Below are 26738 nucleotides of genomic sequence, written 5' to 3' on the forward strand. Positions count from 1 at the left end.
ATTACTTTAATACCTGATAACTGCTCACTATCGTGGCTCTTTGAATCTGCCCTCAACCACTGCTCATTTTTAAAGCCAAATGCTATTCATGTTAAGAGGATGTTTTCTGACATCAGTGTTTCACTGTGATTTTAACTCGATGTGTTTAATATCTCCCATCACGCCACTCACCGCCGACCCATCTTCCCAGCATGGCTGGAGTTTGTCAGCTCATTAAAGCCACCTAGATTTGCAATCAGGATTCATGAGCTTTTTAAGATGTAAAATCTGTCATGGCCCAGTCTTGAGAGCAGAACAACTAGTTCTTCGATAAGCAAGGGTTGCTGTGCTTTATCTTGTGTCCAAACATCAGTACCAGTACAACACTTTGCACGTTATATAAAACGATAAAATGAAAACAGTAATAATTGGACTTCAAGGTAGAAATAGATTTCTTAGGCACTTCTCTGACGTCTCCTGAAACCAGAAGTGCCAAGTCCTTTACGCTGTCGGGCCAGGAGTTGCCCTTGCTTGTGTTGAGCACATTAGAATACCTTTTTTGAGGTCATGTATACACTATAGAAGCATTAAAAAAGCCGGCACTCAAAGCATCTGCCTTGTGCAGGATGGTGTGCTGTGGTCCAGGCCCTTACATTTCGTGGAGAGAGTAACTCACATTCTCCCCTTGCTGGGTCACTCCCACTCGAAACACAACTTTCATTCCTACCAGACATCACCAATGTCCGCAGGCACCTCCTAGCTTAATGGTGGAAAGAATAATCTGAGGGGATGCTCACACCAAGAGATGTTTAATAGCCTACTCTTCAGGGGGTCTGTTTTCACCCCCATTTTCCAAGAAGGGCACAAAGTTTATTTTCAACAAAAACCAGTAGCACATTCCGACTCCAACCACTAGATGGCGGGACATGCATAGTTTGTGAATCTAGAAGTGCTTCAAACTGCAAAACCATTGTCACAGTTGTTTCTTTTCGACAGTTTCATCGCCTGTAATCCCCCAGTTTCACTCATAACGCCACACTTTCTAAGAGACTTTTCCTAATATCTGAAAGTGGTGTAAACAGGCCTTTACTCGAAACTGCTATTCTTATCTTGTTGGTATCCAGAACCCCACTTTTCAGCCTGATTCTGCAAGGCAGGAGGAGGCTTTCGACCAATTGTTGATGTTTCAAGGCTCATCCTCCGATGCGCTGTGAAACAAAGGTGGCGCTGCTGTGTTACTTGAAGGGGCCATCAAGCGAAGAGAGAAAAGTGTAGTTCTCTTCACCCAGTCCTGCATCTCAAACTGTTAATATCCTAGAATGTTGCTTTGTTTGACGCCTGCTGAGGTTTTGAGGTCTGTTGTGACAACATTAACCATATTGCCCTTTAAACATTTATAAGTTTAAAAGAGACCAAAGGTCATACCCTAACCTCAAAGCTTGCAAAACATATTGGTGGTGTGTAAGTGCCCAGAGCCTGATGCATTTATGAGTCTATATACTTTGCACGAGTCAAATTCTGAATGAGGAACGCATAATTGTATCTGTACGCCCAGTGGCTCCTAGGTACATAGATAATCCACATTTCAACTAATATTATTGCATACATTTGCATAGTACCTACTATCTTGGGGGCTATAGACAGTGGGGATCCTGGAGTCTAGGCACTTCTCACCCTGCTCTGTGAGAGCTCTACCTTTGGTGTATTCTAGAGCCTAAATTTAAATGTTCTTTATTTCCTCCACCAAGCCTTCAGATTAAACTTGATCCAGAGTCTTTGCCGATAGAACGGGCAGTCTGTTCAAATTTATTAAGATTCATGGACTCTGACTATAGATAAATAACATTCTGTGCACATAGCTTTGTGCATGCCTATTTCTTGGCCTAGAATCATTTTGTCTGATCACCCAATTAGAGGATGTTTGAGCATCACCCATCCTTCAGCATTGTTACGGAGCTGGAATACAGTTGTCGTCCTTTGCCCTGGTGGTCTGTGAGGCTTTCTATGACACAGTACAGGTTTAATTTAAACTCGCTTTTGTGTTTAGAGAGCATTTTTTCTGATGTAGAAAGAAAGCCTACCTTAGAAACTACTTGAACTTTTGTTCTTTTTTTGTTCCAAGGTATTGCTTGTCCACATTGCTGCAGGATTAAATTAGATGTCTTTTAGGTTGATTACTGTTAGACTAATTCAAGAACGTGGCCCGAACCCATACCATCTCCTACATAGCGGTCCATCTGAGTTAAGAACTTAAAGACAAACACATTCTTTTAATTTACTACAAGAGTGTAAACTTGCAAAGGTTTTTGCTTTGCACCTTCGTAAATTAAAAATTCATGACATTCAAAAAATTACTAAGAGAAAGTTTTGTTAATAAGTAGTGTTGTGGGACGAAATAATCCACAAGAAAAACTCTTGTAAATAAGGATTTTCGTCTGCAAAAAAAGTTACCACCAGAAATATTTGTCTCAGAAATATTGTCTTGTGCAGAAAACTAGTCTTGCAAGTGAGAATGAGCTAAGTTGTTCTGATCTTTGTCAACATCGCTGACTGCCAATGTTTACCTCAGGATCCACTTGAGTTTAATCTCCAAAGCGATCTTTTGCATCATGGGCACTCACCGGTCCATGGGTCTCCTGAATGGATATCGACTGCTGAAGAATGTTACCTTTTCTGAACCCTTTTCTGAACCCTTTTCTGAGATACTCTGAGAAGTTGTGGATGCATTTTCTCCTTCCCACAAGTCTAGAAAGTGGTTTAGAAGTTTGGCAGAGGCTGCTTGATGTGCTTTCCAGAGCTAGTTCTGAATTTGACCAGACTGGCCTTTGCAGCCTGCCCTCTTTAGCCTTTTGAGTGAAGGTGGCCAGGCTCCGCCTGTGAGGGTTCTGGACTGCTCTGTTCCCGGAACTTGGCAATATGAAGACTTAGGATGAAGGGCAAGGATTGTGGTACCCAACTCCTGTTGTATTCTTACGCCGCAAGTCCTCCTTGATGTCCATCTCCCATCTTTAATATCCTATATGGATTGGCTCTAGTTGTAAACCACCTCTGTGACTCTTCTGCTACTTTTGTCGTAACTTAAAGTGAGGGGACATGGAAGTCTTTCTCGGAGTGCGGTAAGGTCACCTAAGCATGTGTAGTGGTTAAAGCTATAGGATGTTATTCTGGTCCTTTTGTTACCAGTTCAAGGGTAGCAACATTCAGATTATGAAGGAGACTTTGGCTTTTGAGCGTTACATTAGGTAGCTCTGTGACAGTCATTCAAACATTTTATGATACTATTCATATCTAATGAAATTTTTGTTGATGGGAGTTCTTTTGCGCGATTGTCACTGTAGCAGCCCAGTGCTTCTGTTGGTCTCTTATATCAGCTATCTTGTTTCGCAACTGAAGTTAGCGTTGTTGCCAGTTCAGCTGCCTTACAGATCTGATTGGTCACTAATACTCTAAATGCTGACAAACAGCAATAGTTTTCACAACACAAACATATGCAAACTGTGTTTTGTCATGCTATGTGTTGTAACACCTCTGCTTGCCAGTTTTGTCAAACAGAGGTTGAAGCGTAACCGATATGACTAATACGGCTATGGAGAACTGAGAATGCGTTTTTGCACCGACAGGAATACATCGTTCATGTGGATCAAGTGAGCCAGTTGGGATTGAACACGGACAGCGTGCTCGGTTACTGCATTGGAGACATTAAGCGCACAAGCAGCACAGAGACCCCGGAGCTGCTGCCTTGTGGGTATCTCGTCGGAGACAACAACACGATCTCAGTGTCTGTCAAAGGTAATGTGATGTGTAACCCAAGTGCTCAGACTCAGCCTGGCCTCGACATTTAGACAAAGCCGGGTATCTTGTCTGTGACATTAAGCTATGCGTTGAGCAATTTAAGTCCATCCACACTCTTCAGCCACAGGCAAGTGCAGCAGCAAACAAAGACCTGACTATCATAGAAATCATCTGTGTTTTGTTATGAAAGATGAGCGTAGGTGCATGTCCAAGCAAAGCCGTCCCTCTGTCTTGCTTGCCAAGGGTGGAAAACATGAGCAGGCTCTCGCGGTAAGGTTAAGCCCCTCCTAGTGCACCAATATACTTTAGATTTTGAAATATATTAAGTAACAATGTGATATGTCGTTTCATGCACCACCAAATGTGTCTACGTCTGTGAGTCGTCATATTCATTTTTGTTGCACTGCAAGGCCCGGGGAGTGTAGCATCTCAGCACTGTCAACAAGCAAACACGATAGCATGTCTATGGGAGGATGAGCGAGGAGATAAGTCACCATAATCAATGCAGCAGAGTTCATCCTTTGTGGCTTGTAAGAAGCCTTGAGAGAATCACATCAGGGCATAAAAAATATTAAAGGTCGTTTTGAAGACTTTTTAGTCTGATGATGGTTTGCAGGTCTAGTGGTAAATGGTTCTTCATTTACGCTCCAAGGCGGCTGAAGTGCCAGCCTCAAACCGTGGACTCTGTGGTTTTGGGGACAGATGCCGGGCAAGCGTGACTTGATCCCATGGTGATTAGGGGATTGATAGGGCTGATTGAAGTGATGCAGTAGTTTTCGGGTGGTAGTATCTACAATTAAGGCAAGCAGACTGGCTTTGGGTGAAATGTTGGGTTACTAGGATAGTGCAGTAGTCTAACACAGACATTGTGGTTGCTGTGTTTAGGGTTTCCTTTTGATTGAATATAGGGATGTGAGTGGCTTTATCTCCAATCTAGAATAAATGAGATATTGGTCGTAGGTTTCCCTTTTGGTAGGTTAGTGTTTTGATGATTCATTACTGTTAGACTGAAAGCGTGCGCATTAAAAGACCATTTCTGCTGTCCTCCGCTCTCACTTTGTTTATAATAAGAATTTATCACTCTATAAGCTTCAGGCTTTCCCATGTTAAGTTTGTGTTCTCTTTTCTGAGATGGGAGGGCAGGATCACTAAACAGAACCTTTGCAAGAATAAGTGGGACCTTTCTGATAAAGACATGTGCAGGTTGCTGTTAATGTGTTTGTATCATTCTTGATGTATCCACTCTTAGTTTTAAGCTTAGCAGTAATCACTCTTACATTTGTGTATGCTTCATTTCTCTGAGGCCTGGGGATTTCTGATTGCTAACCTTTAGGCCATTTCGTGCATTTAAAAAGTGAGCTATTAAAGTATAATAAAAGTACTTCTAATAATCTTGTTGCTGTTAATTTCGTATTTGGAAGTAGGTTCATTATTTTGAATGTGTAGCAGTTACATAAGAGCACGTTCTGGATTGGGGGGGCTTTCAACTCCCAAGAAAACAAGCATTTGCCATGCAGTGGGTCTTGCATTACGTCGAGTTAGAGCTATTAGCGTTGTAAACTCCTAAACTGACGTTTCTTGCCACATTAAATGGAGAAAAAAAAATGAGTGCGATCGCGCTGTGAAATAAAGAGAAAAGTAGTCCAGAAACCATACGGAAAACATGGAGCCTCGTATGTTTCCAGTAGTTTACTGGTGCTCTCGAGGAGGGCTAAACACCGGAAAAGGCCTGATGGTTGAATGCCTTTTACAAATGAAAACAAGCAGATTTTAAAAGCCATGCCCACGAACCAATGAAAGTGACTGAACGTAACATGGGCATGGTTAAAATCCCCTTAAATAGATATTGGAAGAGGGACAGAGTGCTTTGCGCTCGCCCCTAACTAGAACAAACCGTAGTGCTTTCCGAGCCCACAGCTTGATTTTATTAACTTGAAGTGTTTGCCTATGTCACAGAATTGTTAGATAATTCTATATCTTCGTTACTAATGTCTCAACTTATTTTGTTTTCGGTGCAGGACTTGCTGAAAACAGTTTGGATTCGCTTGTGTTTGAGACTCTTATCCCAAAACCGATACTACAGCGATACGTCTCTCTCCTGACGGAGCACAGGCGGATTATCTTGTCAGGGCCAAGTGGCACTGGAAAAACGTACTTGGCAAATCGATTATCCGAATATATGGTGGTGAAGGAAGGAAGGGAACTGATCGATGGCACCATTGCTACTTTTAATGTGGACCATAAATCTAGCAAGGTAAGACAAAAACTTTTTTTTTTTTTTAAATTGGTATATTTATTTTATGTATGTGCAGAACACTCACACTGCCTAACAGCACCATCATGAAAGGCTGAGAGGCAGGAGGAGTTAAGGGACAGTCAGTTCAAAGTATGAAAAGACAACATGGTCTATCCTCCAGAGACTCTGGGCCACGAGATTGATGAAAGAGGCACATGTTCATGTGTTCGTAGGATTTCTTAATTCTGTTCTCAACGTGAAGTGCTAGTAGGTTTTGCATATGCTTTGAGAATGAATGCATGTCTGCTGGACGTTTAAATATAAATAGTTTTACCGCACCATCTTGGAGCGTGGATAATACATGTGTAGCAAAAGCGACTTAAGCTGTCAAATTGACATTTTAAATAGGGACAAGAATGAATCGCATTTGCATTGTGGGAAAGTGGACCTATGGATGGCATTTGTCAGTAATCCTTGTAGAACTTGAGCCGGAATGCAGAGAAGGGCTAAAGAGTAATTTAAGAAAAATGTTAATGTTGGGACTCAAAAAATGATCTTGTGACTCGAAAATAGAGAAGGAAAAAAAAAGCTTCTTCGAAGAAAAACAACTTGCAATGCTTCGAGCCCAACACTAGATGGCAATATATGCACAGCATGTGACTCTGCAGCACTCCATGCCTACAAGCCATGAACAGATGTACACTGAGTAAGTGACATTTCTCATCTGCAGCAGACCCAGAAAAGTCTTCACCAGTTATTGGCGAAGAGGGAGGCACACTTAAATTTTAACAATCTAGTCTACAAATTGAAGACATATACCGCTACAGACTTCACAGAGTCTTTGAATAATAAATGATCACCTTTCTGTGCATTTGAGTTCCTGAAAAGAATTGTAAGTCATCTCCTTTCTGTGCATTTTAAGGTCATCAAGTAATTTGTAGTTTATAGAGCTCTTTTTTCATGCTTTTCAAGGTCCTGAAAATATTATGAGGGTGATCTAATTTTCTTGAGTTTCAAGGTCATGAAAAAATTAGCAGACAATCTCCTTTCCAGACATTTCAAGGTTATGAAATAACTTGTAGATAATATCCTTTCTGTGTATTTCAAGATCCTGAAATACCATGTAGATGATCTCCTCTCCGCGCATGTCTTGGACAACTAGTGTTGCGTCACATGTTGTCTCATGTCCATCTGATAGTGTGGTCTTCAAAATGCCTAGAAATGTTTATGTCCATAGTTATCCTGGCAACCTCTGTTCCGTGATTATCAGACCATGGTTGGTGAGTCTCTGTTTGATGAACAGGATTATAGTCGTTCTTAGTAACACTGTGCAACCCTCCGAATGAAATGGGGGAAAAATGCCCGAAGTGGACTATACGAACAAGAGCTCCATGAAGAGTACACCAATTGAAATGATCAGTGGACACCGAGTTTGTGGTCCCTTGTTTATGGACATTGTCATAGTCTTGGTGAATTGGTTAAAAAATGGGTTACTAATTGATGATTTCTACCTGAATGTGTGCGCAAACTGCTGCATCACACAGGATTTTCTGTTAAAATCGTGCACAAAATATTTTCCTTCCATATGATTCACCAGAAGATCATAGTAACATGCATTGACCTTCTCCAAGCAGTATCAGATCAAGGCTTATTTTTCATGGTATACTAAAAAAAGAGAGAGGGGGCCCCCCAAAATCAGACCGCCAAAGGGGACAGGGCACCGTACCACAGTAATATTCAAAATGTTACCCCATGGAAAGGGAAATCTCACCACCACAGAACCACATTATGCTAGCATCCTTCTTTCACCAATCACTCTCTTTTTACATTGTGGTATTATGTGCTAACGCTTATTTTATTCTGTATGGATTTATTTATTAAGTAAATACTTTTTTGACATTCCTTTTTTATTACTGATCATTGGGGCGTGGCAGTGATTGGTGAAAGAAGGATGCTCGCATTATGTGGTTCTGATGGGGAGATTTCCCTTTCCAAGGGGTAACATTTTTGATATTATTATTCATGGTAGTCCAATGTGAATCACGGAATGTAAAGACCTAGCATAGGATTAGTTTATGCCAACTTGTGTCTGAATATAGGGTCTGCCATTTGCCTCTGATAAAGAAGGCGACTTCATTCCTGATGCTAGTAGCACAACGCAGCAACCACAGTTCCTCAGTTTTACAAAAACTCTGTTGGCTCCTAATCACATACAACATTCAGGACAAAGTATTCTTACCCACCAGCCTTTTGTTTAGCTCTTCACCAACTTTCCTGAACTTTGAGTTTCACTACTAGACTACCTTAATACTACCTGCACCTCTTTCTGAAGAACAAGTCTTTTCTTCAAGACCAGAACATGAAAAGGTTTCTCTATTGTGCTCCAAAACTATGAACTATTTCCAAAGTGCTTAAGGTTGCTTGACCTTCCTCCGGGGGAACAAAAGTTGGTGGATTTTTCTGTGTTATCTTTTTGGTGTCAGTGATCTTTCTTGTCAAACAATCTACAAAACCTTAAAAGAACATAACCTGAACAATCCAGATTTTGGGTTTTGCATTATCAGAGAATGTGTCAATAAATGTATGTCTTTGTTTTCCAGGAACTACGCCAGTACCTTTCCAACCTTGCTGATCAGTGCAACAGTGAAAATAATGCCGTAGATATGCCTCTCGTCGTCATTCTCGACAATTTACATCATATCAGCTCTTTGGGAGAGATTTTCAATGGGCTTTTGAGCTGCAAATATCACAAATGGTAAGGATGCATTAAAGCTCATGTTCTGTACAAATATGCCAATATTTTACTTTCTTGCTATTTGGGCAAATTTGTCCCTGAATAGGTTGCATTTTTTAAATTATTGACTTTTTATAAAAGAAAAAAATATATAAAAGTGGTAGTTCTACTTTTACTTGCTTTGTGATTTCAAAACTTCTCCACGTGTTGCATTACACACACCAAACAGGTATAGATAAAATATCAACTGCTTGCACACACATCAGAATTGGAGGCTGAAGGAAACTATGGTTTATTTCCATAATGCATATTAATAGTGATGGCAATGCATATTAAGATTGGCAGTGAAAATCAAAGCCAGCTGACATGGGGTATTTGAAATCGATAATTAAAGAGTATAGAGATTCTAGGCATATTGAAACGCTTCAGGAGTGGAAACGGAAGCACATTGTCTCTTCACGTAGAGTAAGGTGTCCATGTTCTGGGGGCTTAGTCTCCAGAAGTACACCACCAGGTCAGAGATTCCCGAAAAGAACTACAGTGATCCTAGTAAAAGGTTGTTTCATTCAGAAGTGTAGGTAAAGATATTTTTATAGCACAGTCGCTGAAAGAGAATACAAGAGAAGCATTTGCCCTCTGAGGGAGTGTTCTAGATCACAACATTGAACGGTAAAATAAAACTTTTTTGTTAGTGAGTCGGAGGCTCAAGTTTAACACAAGGATCTTATTCTTAATTTAAAAAGATGGTGAATGTTTGGAACCGCTTGGCGGGGAGTCAACCATTACCTGACTTGGGGAGCAAGCTTTCTCATGTAGACCCAAGTTTCAGAACCAGATCTTAACATGTGTAACAAACATTGAGGGTACTGAAGCGTAGTCCAAAAACTGGCCTGCTTAGAATACTTCTCCTTAGAATAGTTCTGATAGGCATCTGTATATCAACCTGTGTTTTCTCCCCTCTTATAGTCAGTTCTTGATTTTTGCTTTAAAAAAATAGTTTATTGCTTTTTAACATACACAAGAAAGCACTTTTGATTGAAAATGTATTTCATATTAATAGCTGAAACACAATTTTGGTCATATAAATGGTGTCAGAAAATAACTGACTTCGTCAGGCCAAGAAAGCCAACTCTTATCTTTCCGTGCAATAATGAAGTGATTGTAGGACAACTGTACCTTTTTACCCGTAACCTGCAACGGTAACATCAACTACCCATAGTGCAATTTGATAGCAGGATGATCAGTGCGCAGGTCAAAATTAAGCAAAGATTTATGATTTGAGTGTCCTTCTGAAGGCAAAGCCAACTGGAGCAAGGCGGGGTGCAAAATGGGGATGTGTGTATGTGAGCTCAAGTGTGAGACTGTGGTCACATGATCTGGAGCTGCCCAATCATTCAGAACTACTGGGCCTCTGTGGTCTCCTGCTTAAACAACGTTGGGGTAGCAGTATGAAACTCTTATAAAAATGGTGTCTGCTTACTATATGGGGGATACAGACCTCGCCTGCACGGCTCAGACTTGGATGACATTGGGTCCGATGGTAGCGAACTGTAACATTGCCTGTATGTGGAGGGCTGAACAGCCACCAGAATTAAAAACCTGGAAGCAGGATTTAGATTATCGCATACTGGCCTGGCTGAAAGGGCGGTATATGAAGGCAGGGGTTGTTCGTCCAAATGGATCAAAATTTGGGGCCTGTGAAACAAATATCGTGGGGGACTGCGTGCTCCTCCTGGACTTCTAGAAGCACAAATTCATGGCCGGGGACCGACAAACGATGCATCCATTATGTAACTCGAGGGTGGCGTGGGCACAGGGAGGTGAGGTCTGCAACACATTTGTGGACACAACACTGATTGATAAGATTTTAATACTGCATGGTATGCTGAAGTTTATTGTTGCTATTGTTTGATATGCCATAAAAAGATTTCCCCAAAAAGTATGAGTCAGAGTGATGCTAGGAGGATGCGTTCTCGAAAGTAATGCACATCTGCAGTGATGTGTACATAATGACACATTGCTAAACTGATGAGCCATCCAGACGTAGTTCAAGTGATGTAGATGTGAAGTGGCTGCCTGCTGCTTGGATATGGGATTGTATCGACATACGCTGATTATACCTGTTCTTCTAGTGCACGTGGTACACCGACCAACAACTTCAAAATTAATTAGCTATATCTGTAACACTCCTCAGTTCTAACCATGTTGCATTGCTTGACTGGCCTTGTGTGTATTATGTTCAAGACTTCCAGTGAAGTCCAAAAGGATTTTTAATGAAGTAGGCCCCCCTGTTCCTCATCGTAGCTTCTGTTTATATGTGACTTGTGCTACTCTTTCCAGTTGACTATCTAGGCAGATACAGAAATGTTGCTTTTCTGTGTAGGCCACTCAACTATTTAACAGTCTGTTGTTTGGTTAGAAAGATTTTCATTCCCACCTGCCATTTCAATTTCACAAAAGCTTTAAAGGTTGTTACAAAATCGTTGATCCTACTCTGAGAATCCCCTAGTATTGCATAGTTGAATTCTGAAAGACAGGTTTTACTAAATTGAAAAAAGTGGAACGTTTAAGCTACAAAATAGAAGCCAAAGATTAAGGTGAAACACACAATCTGATAGAGATTAATTTCTGATTTAATTTTAAATTGTTCTATAGAAATGACATGTCTGTTCCCCACAGCCCTTACATTATCGGTACGATGAACCAAGCCACGTCCTCAACACCCAACCTTCAACTCCATCACAATTTCAGGTATGTGTGCTCCCCAGGTATACACTGAACAACTGTACCTTTCCTGAGCATGCTAAGTAATGAGAACAAAAGGTAATGCTGTATTTGGAGTGCTTGAGAGCATCCCGTCTGATATTCTGTTAACGCGGATACTGACATTGATATTCTGTTAACTAGGAACTGGTTGTTTCATATTACTGTGACCTTAAAACAAATCCAGGAATGTGTGGTTTTACATTATTTTTAATTTTTTAAAAACACACAGAAAATTGTGTAAACTGCTGAAAAGGTGTAACTTGATTTCAGTTCACTAGTGATAGTTCATTTTAACAAATGCACCTGTAGTAGTACATTATTACAAATACAGTAGTGGTAGTACATTATTACAGATGCAGCATTGGCAGTACATTATTATAAATTCACCAGTGGTGGTACAATATACAAATACATCAGTTGTCGTTCATTATGACAAATACACCAGTGGCAGTACATTATTGTAAATACTTCAATGGTAGTACATCATTACAAATGCACCAGTGATAAGACATTGTTACAGATTCACCAGGGGTGGGACATTATTACAGATGCACTAGTGGTAGTACTTTTATAAAAAACTAAATATACCAGTGGCAGCACATTATTACAAATACACCAGTGGCAGTACATTTTTACAAGTACACCAGTGGCAGCACATTATTACAAATACACCAGTGGCAGTACATTATTACAAATACAGCAGTGGTAGTACATTACTACAAATGCACTAGTGGCAGATGCAACAGTGGCAGTACATTATTATAATACACCAGTGGCAGTACATTATTACAAATATAGCAGAGGTAGTACATTACTACAAATGCACTAGTGGCAGATGCATCAGTGGCAGTACATTATTACAAATACACAAGTGGTCATACATTATTACAAATGCACAAGAGGTAATACATTATTAAAAATGCACCAGTGGCTGTACAATATTACACATGCACCAGTGGCAGAACATTATTACAAATACACCAGTGGCAGTACATTATTACAAATACTGCAGTGGTAGTACATTAGTACAAATGCACTAGTGGCAGATGCAACAGTGACAGTACATTATTACAAATCTGCCAGTGGCAGTAGATTATTACAAATACACCAGTGTTGGTTTATTTCATGACATTATTACAAATACACCAGTAGTAGGATGTTATTACAGATACAGCAGTGGTAAGACACTATTACAAATGCACCACTGGCAGTACATTATTACAAGTACACCAGTGGCAGTAGATTATTACAGAACACCAGTGGTAGTACATTATTACAAATAAACCAGTGGCAGTAGATTATTACAAATAAGCCAGTGGCAGTAGATTATTACAGTACACCAGTGGCAGTAGATTATTACAAATACGCCAGTGGCAGTAGATTATTACAAATACGCCAGTGGCAGTACATTATTACAAATACATCAGTGGCAGTAGATTATTACAAATAAAACAGTGGCAGTAGTTTATTACAGTACACCAGTGGCAGTAGATTATTACAAATACGCCAGTGGCAGTAGAATATTACAAATACACCAGTGGCAGTACATTATTACAAATACATCAGTGGCAGTAGATTATTACAAATAAATCAGTGGCAGTAGATTATTACAAATAAATCAGTGGCAGTAGATTATTACAGTACATCAGTGGCAGTAGATTATTACAAATAGCGAGTGGCAGTAGATTATTACAAATACGCCAGTGGCAGTAGATTATTACAAATACACCAGTGGCAGTAGATTATTACAAATAAACCAGTGGCAGTAGATTATTACAAATACGCCAGTGGCAGTAGATTATTACAAATACGCCAGTGGCAGTAGATTATTACAAATACGCCAGTGGCAGTAGATTATTACAAATACACCAGTGGCAGTAGATTATTACAAATAAGCCAGTGGCAGTAGATTATTACAGTACACCAGTGGCAGTAGATTATTACAAATACGCCAGTGGCAGTAGATTATTACAAATACATCAGTGGCAGTAGATTATTACAGTACACCAGTTTTAGTACATTATTACAAATACACCAGTGGTAGTACATTAAAACAGATGCACCAGGGGTAGCACATCGTGTTTAGAATGAATAGATAATGATGTGTGCAAAGGAATGTGTAAAGAGTTTAGAACCCCCAGCAGCAGTGCTCAGCACAGGCCCACCGTTAGAACGCCAACACTGGACACACCCATCTTGTTCACTGTTGCAGGGAGGCTTTTGCTTTGGAAAATACTTGGTCCAAAAGTGAAAATTGTGCATGTTTGTAAATGTTCGGATGGCGGAAAGGATTTTGGCTCTCTTGGAAGCACTTCAGAGCTCTAGTCCCCATTCAGCTGTTTCTGCATGTCTCATAATTACCTGCACTCAAGATCTGGATTGTTCCTGGCCCTGGAAAAAGGGAGCTAATTGATGTATAATGCATTGTGCTGTTTTCATCCTGTATCGCGTACCCCATAGCAAATAGGGATAGAAAGATAGAGAAGAGGTTATAAAACATGCATACATTTTACATGTGTGGGTGCCTTTATGGCAGTAACTAAATGGTCTGTTTCTGGTGATCACATTTTGGTTTGCGACAACGACAAATTTCCATACTTGACCTCTAATCTTTGCTGATAGGCTTACTATTTTATGAAACCAACAAAAGACTACTTTGTGAGTGCGTTCGTGATTCTAAGTGTTGCACACTGTTAGAAATGGGGTCTCTAGTTGACAGTGGTTTGCACCCTGTCCAAGCAGGGACCCTCACTCTAGTCAGGGTAAGGGAGTCACACAGCTAAGATAACCCCTGCTCACCCCACCTCCCCCTTTGGTAGTTTGCACGAGCAGTCAGGATTATCTCAGAGGCAATGTGTAAAGTATTTACACACACCATACCACACCACCCCTCCCAAAAAAGACCCCACACCAGTTTAGAAAAAATAGCCAATATTTATCTGAATAGCACAAGACGAAAGCGACAAAAATCCAACATGCACAAGCAAAGATACACATTTATAAAGGATACATATCAAGTAGCTTTTGATTTACAGGCCCTGGGCAAACCTAGTGCACTTTACCAGGGACTTACTGGTAAACGAAATATGCCAATCATGGGTAAATCAATTACTAAAACCATTTTAGACAGAGAGCACTTGCACTTTAGCACTGGTCAGCAGTAGTAAATTGGCTGGAGTCCTTTTTTGTTTTTAAAGATGTTTTTTATTGAGTCAAATACAAGAACATTAACTCAACATTGCCAGGACAGAGATATGCAGTTGTGAATATATAGGCATAAGGAATATTGTACTTATAAATGCATATTAAACATGTACATGAATTAGGCATGTACCGCAATATAGTATCAAAGACTCCAAGTTTGAAAATTGGCCAGAGTCCTAAGGCCAGGCAAAAACGAAATTCAGCACAGGATAAAAACAGGAGGTAAGAAGCCAAAAAGACAGGGGAAACCACGTCAAGAGCTGACAGGTTTAACACACACCAAAACCACACAAGTATCTGCCTCAACTATAAACAGAAGAAGAGATTATTAGTACATTTGTGATCCTAATGAAGTAAAACTACATGCATTTCTCATTTGTTTCTTCCTTGCAGCTATTTCAAGAATTCATGCGTCTTTAACACAAGGCATTAGATTGCTCCTGCAATCAGAATATATAGCTAAAAGCCACTGCACTGGGCTTGGCTTCTCTATCGATGTGTAGCGCTCTGGACATTTCTTAATACAGCCTGTCATGTTAGTTTTGAGTTTCTGTTGCTCTGATAAAGTTAGAAGATATATCTTTGATAGTACCACATTGATATGCGATTCTGTGGCTTCTCCTACAGATGGGTGCTGTGTGCCAACCACACAGAACCCGTTAAGGGCTTCCTCGGCCGCTACCTCCGTAGAAAACTAATTGAGAAGGAAATTACATGCAGAACGCGAAATGCAGAGCTGATCAAAATCATCGAATGGATTCCCAAAGTATGGCAGCATCTCAACAGATTCCTGGAGGCCCACAGCTCTTCGGATGTCACCATTGGTGAGTTTTCCCAAACAATGTTGGAATGTTAAATATACACCATTTTCAATGTAAACTACAAACATTGGTTCTTGTGAGAGAAACTCTCCCGCTACTAAAAACTTTACACCCCAAAATTGAGAAACTGTAAATAAACAGCAAAGTCAACCTTCATTTAGTTCAGAATTTTTTTTTTAAGACCCCTAAAACATGACTTTTAGAAAAGTTCCATAAATATATATTTTTCTCTAATCAGAACACATTTGGTTGGTTTGGTTTTTCAGAACATACAGCTTTCCTCATTTTGTTCAACACAGTTTTAAAGGAATTTGTAAACGGTAATAGAGTGGATGGTGCTGCAGTACACTGTAAGTTTGGATTACTTACTAGGAGGATGCAAACATACATTAATTGGGGGCTCTCTGAGCTATGGGTCAGAGTGTAGGGTGGAGATCAACTTTTTGTTGTCACTTGCTTTCTTGATCAAGCACATGCTCTGCACTTACAGATTTCTTTCTTTGTTTTTTATCAATTTGATTTCAGTTCTACCTCAGAAGAGATCTGGAAATATACAAATTTAAATTAATCCAATATTTCTGTGTAGCCAGTTATGCCTCTTCATCTCAGTGACTGTAATGATATGAAAACCTCTTTGGTGATTCTGTGGCAGGATGGCCATGTTTGGTCACTGATCCCAATATACGAACATCCGCACTTACCTTTAACACCCACTATGAGCAGAGTGTGTAATTTCTGTTGCATTCAGTTATAAACCACTTGCCAGAAAGTTCACTGCATCCTATCATAGGTCCTGGAATGGTTTTGTATAACATTTGTAACTGCCCCATCAGGTTAACGAGACAATAAGATGAGAGTGTATTGTATATGTTGACCTTTTTACACAGCACATATAGCGACAATTTGAGATAGGCAATGGTTTGGAGCTGTACCTGTGGTCTGAATCATGTTCTCCAGGTGCTGAGAGCAACATAGCCACTAGACCAAGCCCACTTGCACAGATCAGTATCTTGCAGCTTCAGATGTAATAAGCCTTTGTGCTGCAACAGACAGAGCATGTAGCTTGTGATCAGCAAATCCACCAACTTACATTTAGGATATGTTCTGCGTAATGCAGTTTTGGTTCAGGTGGATTCAAAGAGAAATGGGAAAGGCAATACTTGTGAACTTAAAGGTGTTTTTCTTTCATAGATTAAAGTTACATTAGAGTAGTGTTTTGTTCTAAGCTCCAGTAAGTATGGATGTACTTAGACAAGTGTATTAGTCATTTGCTAATGGCCTCTCTGGTTTACTCGCTCATCAGAAGACCAAGAAGAAGCAATGCATTTCCAGCATCACTCGTGTTCCGAGTAGACGGCATTATTAGTTGAAGGAAGGTGGCTTCCAGTTAGATTGAAGGCATGACCCGGTTCATACTAACACATGTTTTCTCATCTCTGCAGGCCCACGTCTCTTCCTCTCCTGCCCAATAGAGGTGGATGGCTCCAGGGTCTGGTTTACGGATTTGTGGAATTACTCGGTTATTCCATATCTTCTGGAGGCTGTTCGCGAAGGACTGCAGGTGAGCGGCTGACGCATGGGGAATGGGTAGCTTCATACGGATGTAAATAGGCAAATGGCTTTGCAAGTATTTGCAGGGCTTTAAATACTTCACTGCCTAGTTCTAGAGAACCTAATGAGGTAGTGCCAGCTTCCTTGTTACTGCAGTTGAAGACCTCAGTTGGGATGTGTCTGTTCTGTTACCAGGGCTTCATCCCACTTACTAAGCATCACAGTGCTCCGCATTGTTCTGTGTTATACAGCACTTATTTTGTAACAGTGTTTCGAGAGAGTCACTGCAATTCACCCAGACTGAATATTAGCAGCATTGTTAAACTTCCACACAGCCTAGCTAAGCCACAAAGTTTAGATAGCTTGTGTACTGTCTGTTGTAGCTCAGATTTGGATTCATGTACACTTTGGTGAAAGTAAATGCTGCTTACACATTTCAAGGTGACAGTATAACTAGAATGTCCATCTTCTGCTTCCTGCTGCAGAGCAGACTTACCTTAGTCCCCAGCTTTCCCTCACGTCTTGCCTATCAATGGACCTTTTTCCCTCCTCAAGCTCCCCCAAGTTCAGTTTCCGAAGCGTAATTGTCTCCGTCTCTCGTCTGGAATTCCGATCTTACTGAATCAGAATCTGGTGTGCCTTACCAAGCTGCCAGACTAGATCATAGTCGGTCAACTCCATCGTGAGGCAATCACCATATAAGACTGCTTTATTATTATTGACGTTTTGTAGAGCGCGCAGCTACCCAAAATGGGTTTCTCGGCGCTAGGCCTTCACAAGGTACGTAGCCAAAGTGATAGGCTGGTTTACTCAAACAGCCAGGTTAAGTCTGGGCTTGAGAATCTACACTGAACCCTCCCAGGACATTGGGGATGGTATGGTGGGGGAAGGGGCAGCATGGCAAAATAGATGAATGTTTATTATGTTTTTTGTGAAGGTGGTTTAAAACAGAACGTTGTAACTGATCATGAATTGCTTGAGGTAGATGATGAAACATGGGCATTTCAGAATGAGTCCAAGAACCCGCAATGCTGAAATGAAAACAGTAAAGGCTATAGTGGCCATCCGATGATCAGTGTAGCACCTTGGAAACCAAGCACTGAGTCTTAAAAGTCATTGACCACTTACAGTGAACACAGTGATGAGTTGTAATAGGCATCCGAACTCTGTGGCCAATTCATAAAAGATTTTATTGATACACAAGCTGTGCATTAGTCTAGTTCACACAACATTTTTTTAATGACAGGATCTTACTTACCTTAGGGTTGCTCCTACAATTTGTCTTTCTTTAAGTGGAGTCACAAAAAACTCCAGGGGTACTAGCCGGAATGGATGCAAGTAGAATATTTCCAGGATTACCCCTTTTCCTTAACACACATGTAGAATGTAGGGTGGCTAATGCAAATGAGTAAATTGGATTTGTGTATTAGTTAATAAAAGGTTCTTAACTCTCACCAGGGTACATTATATGTTCCCATGGAAACCTTCGCGCACACTACGTACTATAAAATATGGGCGTTCCCCATTCCCTTTTCAAAATCTGGGAAGCTATTTACCTGTATTTCAGTCTTGGGAATGGCCATGAAGAATTATTTGAATACCCAGAAGGGTTGTGATTTGACCACTCTGTGCGTGATTACAAAATAAAACACTGTGGGGGAAAGCCAACTGCTGACTTTGGGCAGTTATTTTTGTATATTAACGTCAATAGCAAATTCACTGTGTTCACTTGATTTTTCTTTTTTTTTACATGGGTTATAGACTCCTTCTTGCAGCGTGAATCCCTTCTAGATTCACCAGCTGTGCTTTCTGTTTTTTTTACTGAGGTAAAATTAAAAAATATTGATTATTTATAGTCACATTGCGAAGAGTCGTAAACACCTATGCTTAGACTTGGGATGCAGGCAAAACTACAGGTTTCTGCTGGTCTGTCTTACGTGTGTATTTCATATCTGCACTCAGTGGTGTCTCTTTGTATGTTATCATATGATGATCATTTGTCTTAAGGTACCAGGCACATGACATTTTTTGATCTGTATTTTTTTCCCCAAAGTTATACGGAAGAAGAGCACCGTGGGAAGACCCTGCCAAATGGGTAATGGACACTTACCCCTGGTCCGTCACCCTTCAGCAGCATGAGTGGCCTCCTTTACTTCAGCTGCGGCCAGAAGATGTGGGTTTTGATGGTTACTCAGTGCCACGCGAAGGAACATCCAGCAAACAACCTCCCCCGAGTGACGTAGAAGGGGACCCTCTGGTAAGTTTGCATAAATCTAAAAAGGTTTTTGCTGCCCTTAAATGTGAAGGCACATTTGATAGTGTCTATTTTTGCTAGATAGTGTCAAAACTCCTTGAGGTGAGGTCATTCTTTAACTCTTTCACTGTCCTATAGCCGCCCTTACGGAGTAGCCATTATTGTCATGAAATGAACTTGCAGTACATAAAGCCCTGTAGCAGTAAGCTATTAACTTACCGTATGTAGTCCTCTAAGATATTTGTACCAAATGACGCGGCTGGAGGTCCCATGCTCACTGTGCCACTGTAACCACACTAAACCCAACTGATGAGCCCCAATCAGTGCGAAGGTGGTCTTGTATTTTATTTTTTGGTTCAGGAAGGACGTGCCTAGACTATTTCTATGGAAGCAGGATCAAAACTGATTTGCATAAGGCTGAGTCCAAACTGAAGTGGCGTGGTGGGTTAACCCGAGCAATTGCCAGTAGTTAGGCTTAATGCAAACATACGCCTGTCATCTTTTCTGTGTTTATTAGAGGTTAAATAATAGCCCCATCAAAAGGGCTGCACGCCTATTTTAGCAGTGGAAGGTCTGATGTGGTCTGCGCATGCAGTAGTGGTAGGCAGTACAGCTGTTGGTAACATCAGGGACATTTTAAATAATTGAAAAAAAAAGTTGCTCTGATTCCATATGTGTATCCCAAGCTCTTTAAGTTATAAATTAAAGATGGCTGACAAGCAGATCGATATCAGCCTGTGTCCCGGTTTCCTTATGAAATAGTGGTCCACCTTTAAAGATGATGGCTCTCACAGGTTTTGTTTGCCGCTGGCCTCCTCAATGATGACACTCACAATTAAAACCAAGCAGTTTATTTAGATTTTTTTGTAGCATAGCACAGCAAGTAGCCTCACATCACTGTCCGAGCACACTGGACATGAAATTCAGGTACATATTTGTAGCAGGATGAGGCCAATAAGGGAAGCAGCTTACCACTTTCATGTCCAGGTGAATTCCTTCATTTTATTTATCAAAAAAGGGAGGTGGAGAGGTCTGGTGTACATTCAAAACTTTGTCTTAAGTAATGAAGTTATCAGGCATTTTCTAAAGTGCAAGTTGGGCTCTCACACACTTCTCCTCTTTATCCCATATTTGGGAGCCTTCAGCTCAAAAAGATCTTATTAATCGTGGATCAGCAGATTTTGAAAAGATTATTTGTATTGTCTTAGGTGGTCAGACACCTTCAGGATATATTCTGGATCTTAGGTCAGTGTGTTGTGAAATGATGTCTAGATTTTCTCTTCCTGGTCAAGGTGTTTTTAAGGAGCCAGTGTCTGTAGGGATTCTGATTTATTGTATTGTCATAGGTGGTCAAAGACATCTCCAAGAGGTCTTTTTATCCTAGGTCAGAGGATTGTTGATAGGACTTATTTTCTTTGTGAGTGTATATTCAATAAGGCACCAGTTTCTGCAGGTATTCTGAAATGACTTGTGTTTGGTGGTCAAAGAAAGTCATGCTTTTAACATGTCATGCGTATTGTCTTTCTTAGATGACATAACATGTCATGCGTATTGTCTCTCTTAGATGAACATGCTGATGCGACTGCAAGAGGCCGCCAATTATTCAAGTCCCCACAGTTACGACAGCGACTCCAACAGTAACAGCCACCACGACGACATCTTGGACTCTTCCTTGGAGTCAACGTTGTGACCTTTGCACTGACAAGACCGCTGCTCCTCTTCCTGTTTTTTTTTTTTTTTTTAAACTGTTCCTCTACTTGCGCCCCAGCGGAACTGAATGCCGGGCATTAAAGAGCTAAACTCATTGCTGGGCTGGATGCGCGTCCCAACGATGAGTACCACAGGAACCAGACACTTTATTTGAATTGCTTGTGAGCGTGGGTGCAGGCAACCCAGCAAACAAATGTGTGTATGCGCGCGCGTGTGGGTTTATTCTTTTTACAATAATATGAACTGCACTATTTCTTTTTTTTATATTTAGTTTCCGGAGGCATGCTTGCCTAAAACACTGAAGATATGTAACAAGGAAAAAAACACTTTGAAAGCTCTGAAAACAAATCAGTGGTGTGCCACATACTGTCCAGAAGGTTAGCATGCAATGTGGGTGGCGGTGGGCATGGGAAATGCTGATCTGTGCTGTTTTTAACCAAACTCCGATGTGGTTGCTGGACTTGACACACACAAACTAACCTCAAATACACAATGTTATGGTGCTATACTACTTGTCTTGTTCACAAAGATTGAAAAATCATGCTAGTGGAATACGGATATCAAGTTTTTTTTTTAAATGTACACTGAAAGGTAACCGAGCATTAGGGCTGACTATTAAATGCTTAATTTCTGATCAATTTGCGATGAATAATTTTAGTTCCGCATCACTGTGCTTCAAATACGAGTTGTGCGACAAAAAGATTTTTTTTTTATCCTAAAATGTGATTTTGCATTTGGTACTCTTTTTCTAGAATATTCTCTCCGTGTGCTAGGAAAACATTTGGATTATCCGCATTTTTGCAGAAGAGACGTTTTCCGTAGCTCACAGATAAAAGCACTGACCAGCAGGTGCTCTCTGGCAGTGTACAAGCAAGAATCTGGTCAGCCATTTTATGTTCTTTTAACAAGCACATGCAAGATTTCAGAGTTAGTAATTGTACCTGTTGGGAGAGAACACAGCAGTTTACAAAGAACTGCTCCTACATGTTGCAGGAGTGAGTGCATAATGTATAAAAAGAAATCTGCTTCCCACTACTGTGGCTCCTCTCCAGCCACAGTCCTCAAACTTATGCGTCCACGCCTTATCAAACTTTGTTTTTGGTGCTGACTCAAAGTAATGCCTTACTTGTTTTAGACAATTTGTCTTGACATTATTGCTGTGTTGTAACGTGGTTTTGCAAATGGGGCTAAAAGGTCATCTCTGAAAATATGCATCGGATGCTGTGAATCTCTTTTGTTTTGGCATTTTAGATTGTGTTTGGTGCCATCATGACAAGAAGAGAGATTTCAGCTTCATTTCTCTCTCAAAACCAAAATAGTTTCTGGACAGTTGTTAACCTCTCACCAGGGGAAGAAAGTTGAGACTAATTTTCGAAGGGGAACATCATTACAATTTTGACTGCTGCATACATTGCATCGAAACACAGTTGAATCTTTGTGGCGAAGTGAGAATCCTCGCATCTTATTTTGTTTTATAGTGGGAGGGAAAACATCCAGTATCCTCAGTCCCAAATGTGGACAAAGAGTGTCACCTAGAGGATGGTAGCCGAAAAAGTCTCAAAGCTTTACTGCACTGGGGCCAAAGATGCATGTATGGTCCTCCAATGTGCCCTTGCCCACCACATGCGCGCCAAGACCCCGGTCTTATTTTTCTATGGCTAACCAAGATTTGGGTATGACCAGTCCAATATTTGTTTCCTTTCTTATACACTTAGACTACTTAATAAAAGGGTGTTTACTGATTCTCATGTCTCATCAGTTCTTGGACAAGCCAGTTTATAGCAGTAAGGTCAGATTTTGAGGCATACCATCAGTGCATTATGTCTCCGTTCTTTTATTTGCAGGCTGGAATCTCCTCTCAGCAGAACTAGATTGAAGGGCAGAAATTATAGTTCCCCTCAAACAATTCCACTTGTCACCTTCTCAGTCAGAGGAAACTAAGGACCTAAGTGCTGTGTACCAATGAGGGCTTTGTCTGTGGTACCCCGGAACTGGGCTCTCCTACCTTTCTGGGTGAATGGCAGTACTGAAAAATCTCTCTTCACCGAAGTATAACACAGCCGGAAAGGGTGCCCCTGGTCTTGGGATAAACACATACCTTGCCTTACCCTTCATGATTCCTCAGCTCTTCTGTTTTCGTGGTAACAAGCATTTGATATCCAAGTATTCGGAAAAAGAAACTTCTGGATTCTTTTCATACAAGTCAACATTGTTGGGTTTTCACTGGTCATTGGATCGACTGCTCTACTCCACTTCTCGTGGTCAGAAACATCAACATTGTGGGATCCAAGAGAAGTGAGTTTTCGCGCCCCTCCACGGTGCGTAACCGAGTGCCGCCCGCCACCATCGGTTTGTAAAAAAGGTGGGCTACAAATGGTTGGAAATACTTTTCAACAGTCGTGTCCTTCCCTCCCATTTGGTTGTCAGTTGACAATGGATCCTATGAGGGTTGGGCTGGTGATCTTGGGAGATGAGTTCTACAGGTTAACCAATTCTGCAGAAGATCATTTTAAACTTCTAGAGGACTAAAACCAGACCTTCTGTGTTTGAGAAAATGATTCATATTCTTTGGTGCTCAGGTGATCTTACGTCAAGCAAGTACCAACATGGTTCAGTGTCCTTTCAGAGGGAGGCACAGGAAGGGGTGTTAGCATCTCTTTAAAGCAGACCTGCAAATCTATTATTGCAATCGTACCTCTGAAATCCTCGAGGGCTTCAGTAGGTACACAGACAAGAGCAGATCAGACCCATTGCATTGGGTGCTGTAATGGCACACTTCAGACTCAACTCTTTTATTCGTGAATGCACCTTTGATGTAGAACCTATGAAGCTAAGTTTGGAAAAAGTGCTTCATGAACTCTCACAACCCAACCTGTCCCTCAGTCACAAATCATGAAAGTTCCGAAACGTCACAGTCCTCCGTTTGACGCTTATTTACAGCAATACGTGCCGCTTAAATATGCAACTGTCAGATACCATCATATCTGCCATTTCCAGTTCTTTAAAAAGTTTGATTGTTCTAAAAAATATATTACTACTTAGGTATACTTTTAGGTTCTTCAGAATTCCCGTTGCAGCAGTTAAAATTACAAATGCTGCGATTTTGGGAACTAACCAGGCAAATCAAGATTCTTCTACTAATGGATGCAGATGATTCTCAGGTAATCTTCTGGGACAATATCCTCCAGGATTAACCGGGTGGATTTCTCACCATAGGTTATATTGCAAGCTACATTACTGGATCATTCAAAATCTTCAGTTTGGATGTTATCTGCCCTCAGTGGTCACAACCCCTGTGGCACTCAGATGAGGGTCTTCCTCGCCTCTGCCACCCCCTCCACTAGTTCCCCCTGCCACACTATCCGGTTGCTGTGAAAGTTTACCTTTGGTGGCAGGTTGGCATTTCGAGGCTTAGGCTGTTGCGTGCATCGCTAGTCCATACTTCAGGTTTACTAGGTAAGCTTCACCTACTAACCCAGAGATTCTGAAGACCAGTTTTTAGGAAACTGAGAAGGGTGTTTAGTGCCTCTGCATTTTGTCCATGAGTTGTTTGACAAGAAAATGCAAGCTCTAGAACAACTATCTACCTGCCTTTGTGAGGAACACGAGGAAAGTACAAAGCAGAATGATGTTGAACAGTGGTCCACACATGACAGGAGCACACATGCGCCTTTGAGCTTGGCACTGCCTACCTTTGGCACAGTTAATGATACTATCCTCTAGGTGGCGCCATTCCCACATGTTCTGAATGAAGGGTGCGTAGGACTAGGAGTACAGATGTTACGAAGAGCCACAAGTTATTTATACCTCATTCTGACGACGTGATTCTCAAATGGGCTTGAGACCAGTGTCATGGAAGCAATATTAGAAAATATTTACAAATTTAGCTATTTAGAATCTTGTTTTAAGGACTTCCAAGAATTGAACATAAATGGCCCATATTTTTAACATAGAACGAAACATAAGCACATCTTTTTCCTTTCAACAAATATGAGTTTCCTTCCCAGCACTGACTTCTATTGGTACTACTGTGAACTGGGTATTTTAAGATATAAACTTGTTCATATCTAATTTTCTTAAACCAGCATTTGCAGGTAAATCGGTTTATATTTTAACTTTTTACTTTTTAACCATTGACAAGTTCAAAAATTACAGATGACATTATTTATTTATATATATATTTATATATATATATATATATTCAGATTTTGATTTATCCATTGCCCAAGCGAAATTAAGACGTGTGTGTGTGTGTGTGTGTGTATATATATATATATGTGTATACACACACACATCTATGCGTGTGTGTGTGTATATATATATGTGTATATATATATATATCTAAGTAATGTCATTATGTCTCTATATATGTGACAAATTGATCTAATCTGTAAATATACTTTTGTTTATTGCCACGTGGTAGCCCGTGCTATTGATTAGTCTAAAATGGCGGAGCCCAGCAGCGTCTTTTGTATTTTAGTTTTTAATAATTACAAACGCACCGACCTTTTATCAACTTCTATAAGCAGGATTATCTATACACACAGTTAATTCTGTCATGTTTATACATAGGTTAAATGCCTTTTCCACACAACTGATATTTGCTTCCTTTTAGAATCTGTCCAAATGCTTCCTTTTCACTTTTTCCTACAAGGCTGGGACATTTCTAAATGTACACAAGTCTATGCAACATTTACATTGAATTTGTAAAGGAAGTTACAAAAAATGCAAGTAATTAAAAATGATTTATTTTTCGATCAGAACTGCCGAAAACGTTACCTCCGTTCCGCCAATAGGAGATGACATTTTTGTTCTGCTGGCTTAATTTTGTGTGCAAGTTTTGCTAGTTTTATTTTTCACGGTAACCCTGATTATATTTCATCAGTCGTGTCTTGAACCTTGTCTCATTGTGGCAGTGCTCTTCAGAAATGTTGTACATATTTAATGGAAGGTTGCTGTTTTGCCCAGTTTCCAGTGGAAATGTTTATGAAATGTGTTCTACAAAGATGTACATTTTCTCACTGTAACATAGACATGTAAATATTTGATTAAACGGCTGCATTTTGATGAATCTTTTCTAGTAATTTTTTTTAAAAAAGAAACTAGGATGCAAGTATTTTGTGTATGGTATGATGTCCCCCCCTTCCAGTTTTGATTTGATTTGAAATTTAGTTACACATTTGCCAGTGATCTCTTTGAGATCATTCCCTCGTGGCGAAGAATAAAACTCATGATTGTACCAGTCTTAAATTATTCTTGATTCAATAAAATTCATGATTATTTATTCATATATGTTTTATTTGTTGGGAATTTCATTCATTTCTAAAATGTTTTTGACTGCTCATTCCCTCTTCCTTCCCTGCTATGGGTGGCTTTCTTAGCTAGGATTCAGAGGAGCAGAAAAAGTTTGTTGAAGAATTTGTACCACTGATTACATTTCTGAGTGAGATTACAGAGGACACTCTACTTAAAATCAGTATTGGTTGCTGCAGACAGACAACACACAACTTACAACTGTAATAGTCACATAGACTGCGTTATTAATGATCTCTGATAGGGGATCTCAAAAAGTATTCTAACTTATAATGGCTTTGGGCAAGGATGATATTGGCTCCATTTCTTACAAAAGCAAGAAAGGTAAATACATACATCTAGTACTGGACTCCAGCATTGGAATTTGTTTTTGTTCAA

The 26738-nt window shown here is 40.3% G+C and overlaps 1 protein-coding gene across 8 annotated transcripts in view; it reads left to right on the forward strand.

The window, feature by feature from the left end:
* NAV2 (neuron navigator 2) overlaps nt 1–26335 on the forward strand; it is a 523029-nt gene extending 496694 nt beyond the window's left edge. For all 8 annotated transcript variants that reach the window (XM_069221928.1, XM_069221926.1, XM_069221921.1 and 5 more), the window contains 8 exons: nt 3600–3768; nt 5790–6025; nt 8608–8762; nt 11421–11492; nt 15339–15535; nt 16975–17093; nt 19137–19340; nt 20902–26335. In XM_069221928.1, coding sequence (XP_069078029.1) covers nt 3600–3768; nt 5790–6025; nt 8608–8762; nt 11421–11492; nt 15339–15535; nt 16975–17093; nt 19137–19340; nt 20902–21027 — 1278 coding nt within the window. In that variant the 3' untranslated portion in view covers nt 21028–26335. The remainder of the gene's footprint in view (nt 1–3599; nt 3769–5789; nt 6026–8607; nt 8763–11420; nt 11493–15338; nt 15536–16974; nt 17094–19136; nt 19341–20901) is intronic.
* Nucleotides 26336–26738: the final 403 nt, after the last annotated feature.

Source organism: Pleurodeles waltl, chromosome 3_1 (assembly GCF_031143425.1).
Source record: "Pleurodeles waltl isolate 20211129_DDA chromosome 3_1, aPleWal1.hap1.20221129, whole genome shotgun sequence".
NCBI classification, from domain to species: domain Eukaryota; kingdom Metazoa; phylum Chordata; class Amphibia; order Caudata; family Salamandridae; genus Pleurodeles; species Pleurodeles waltl.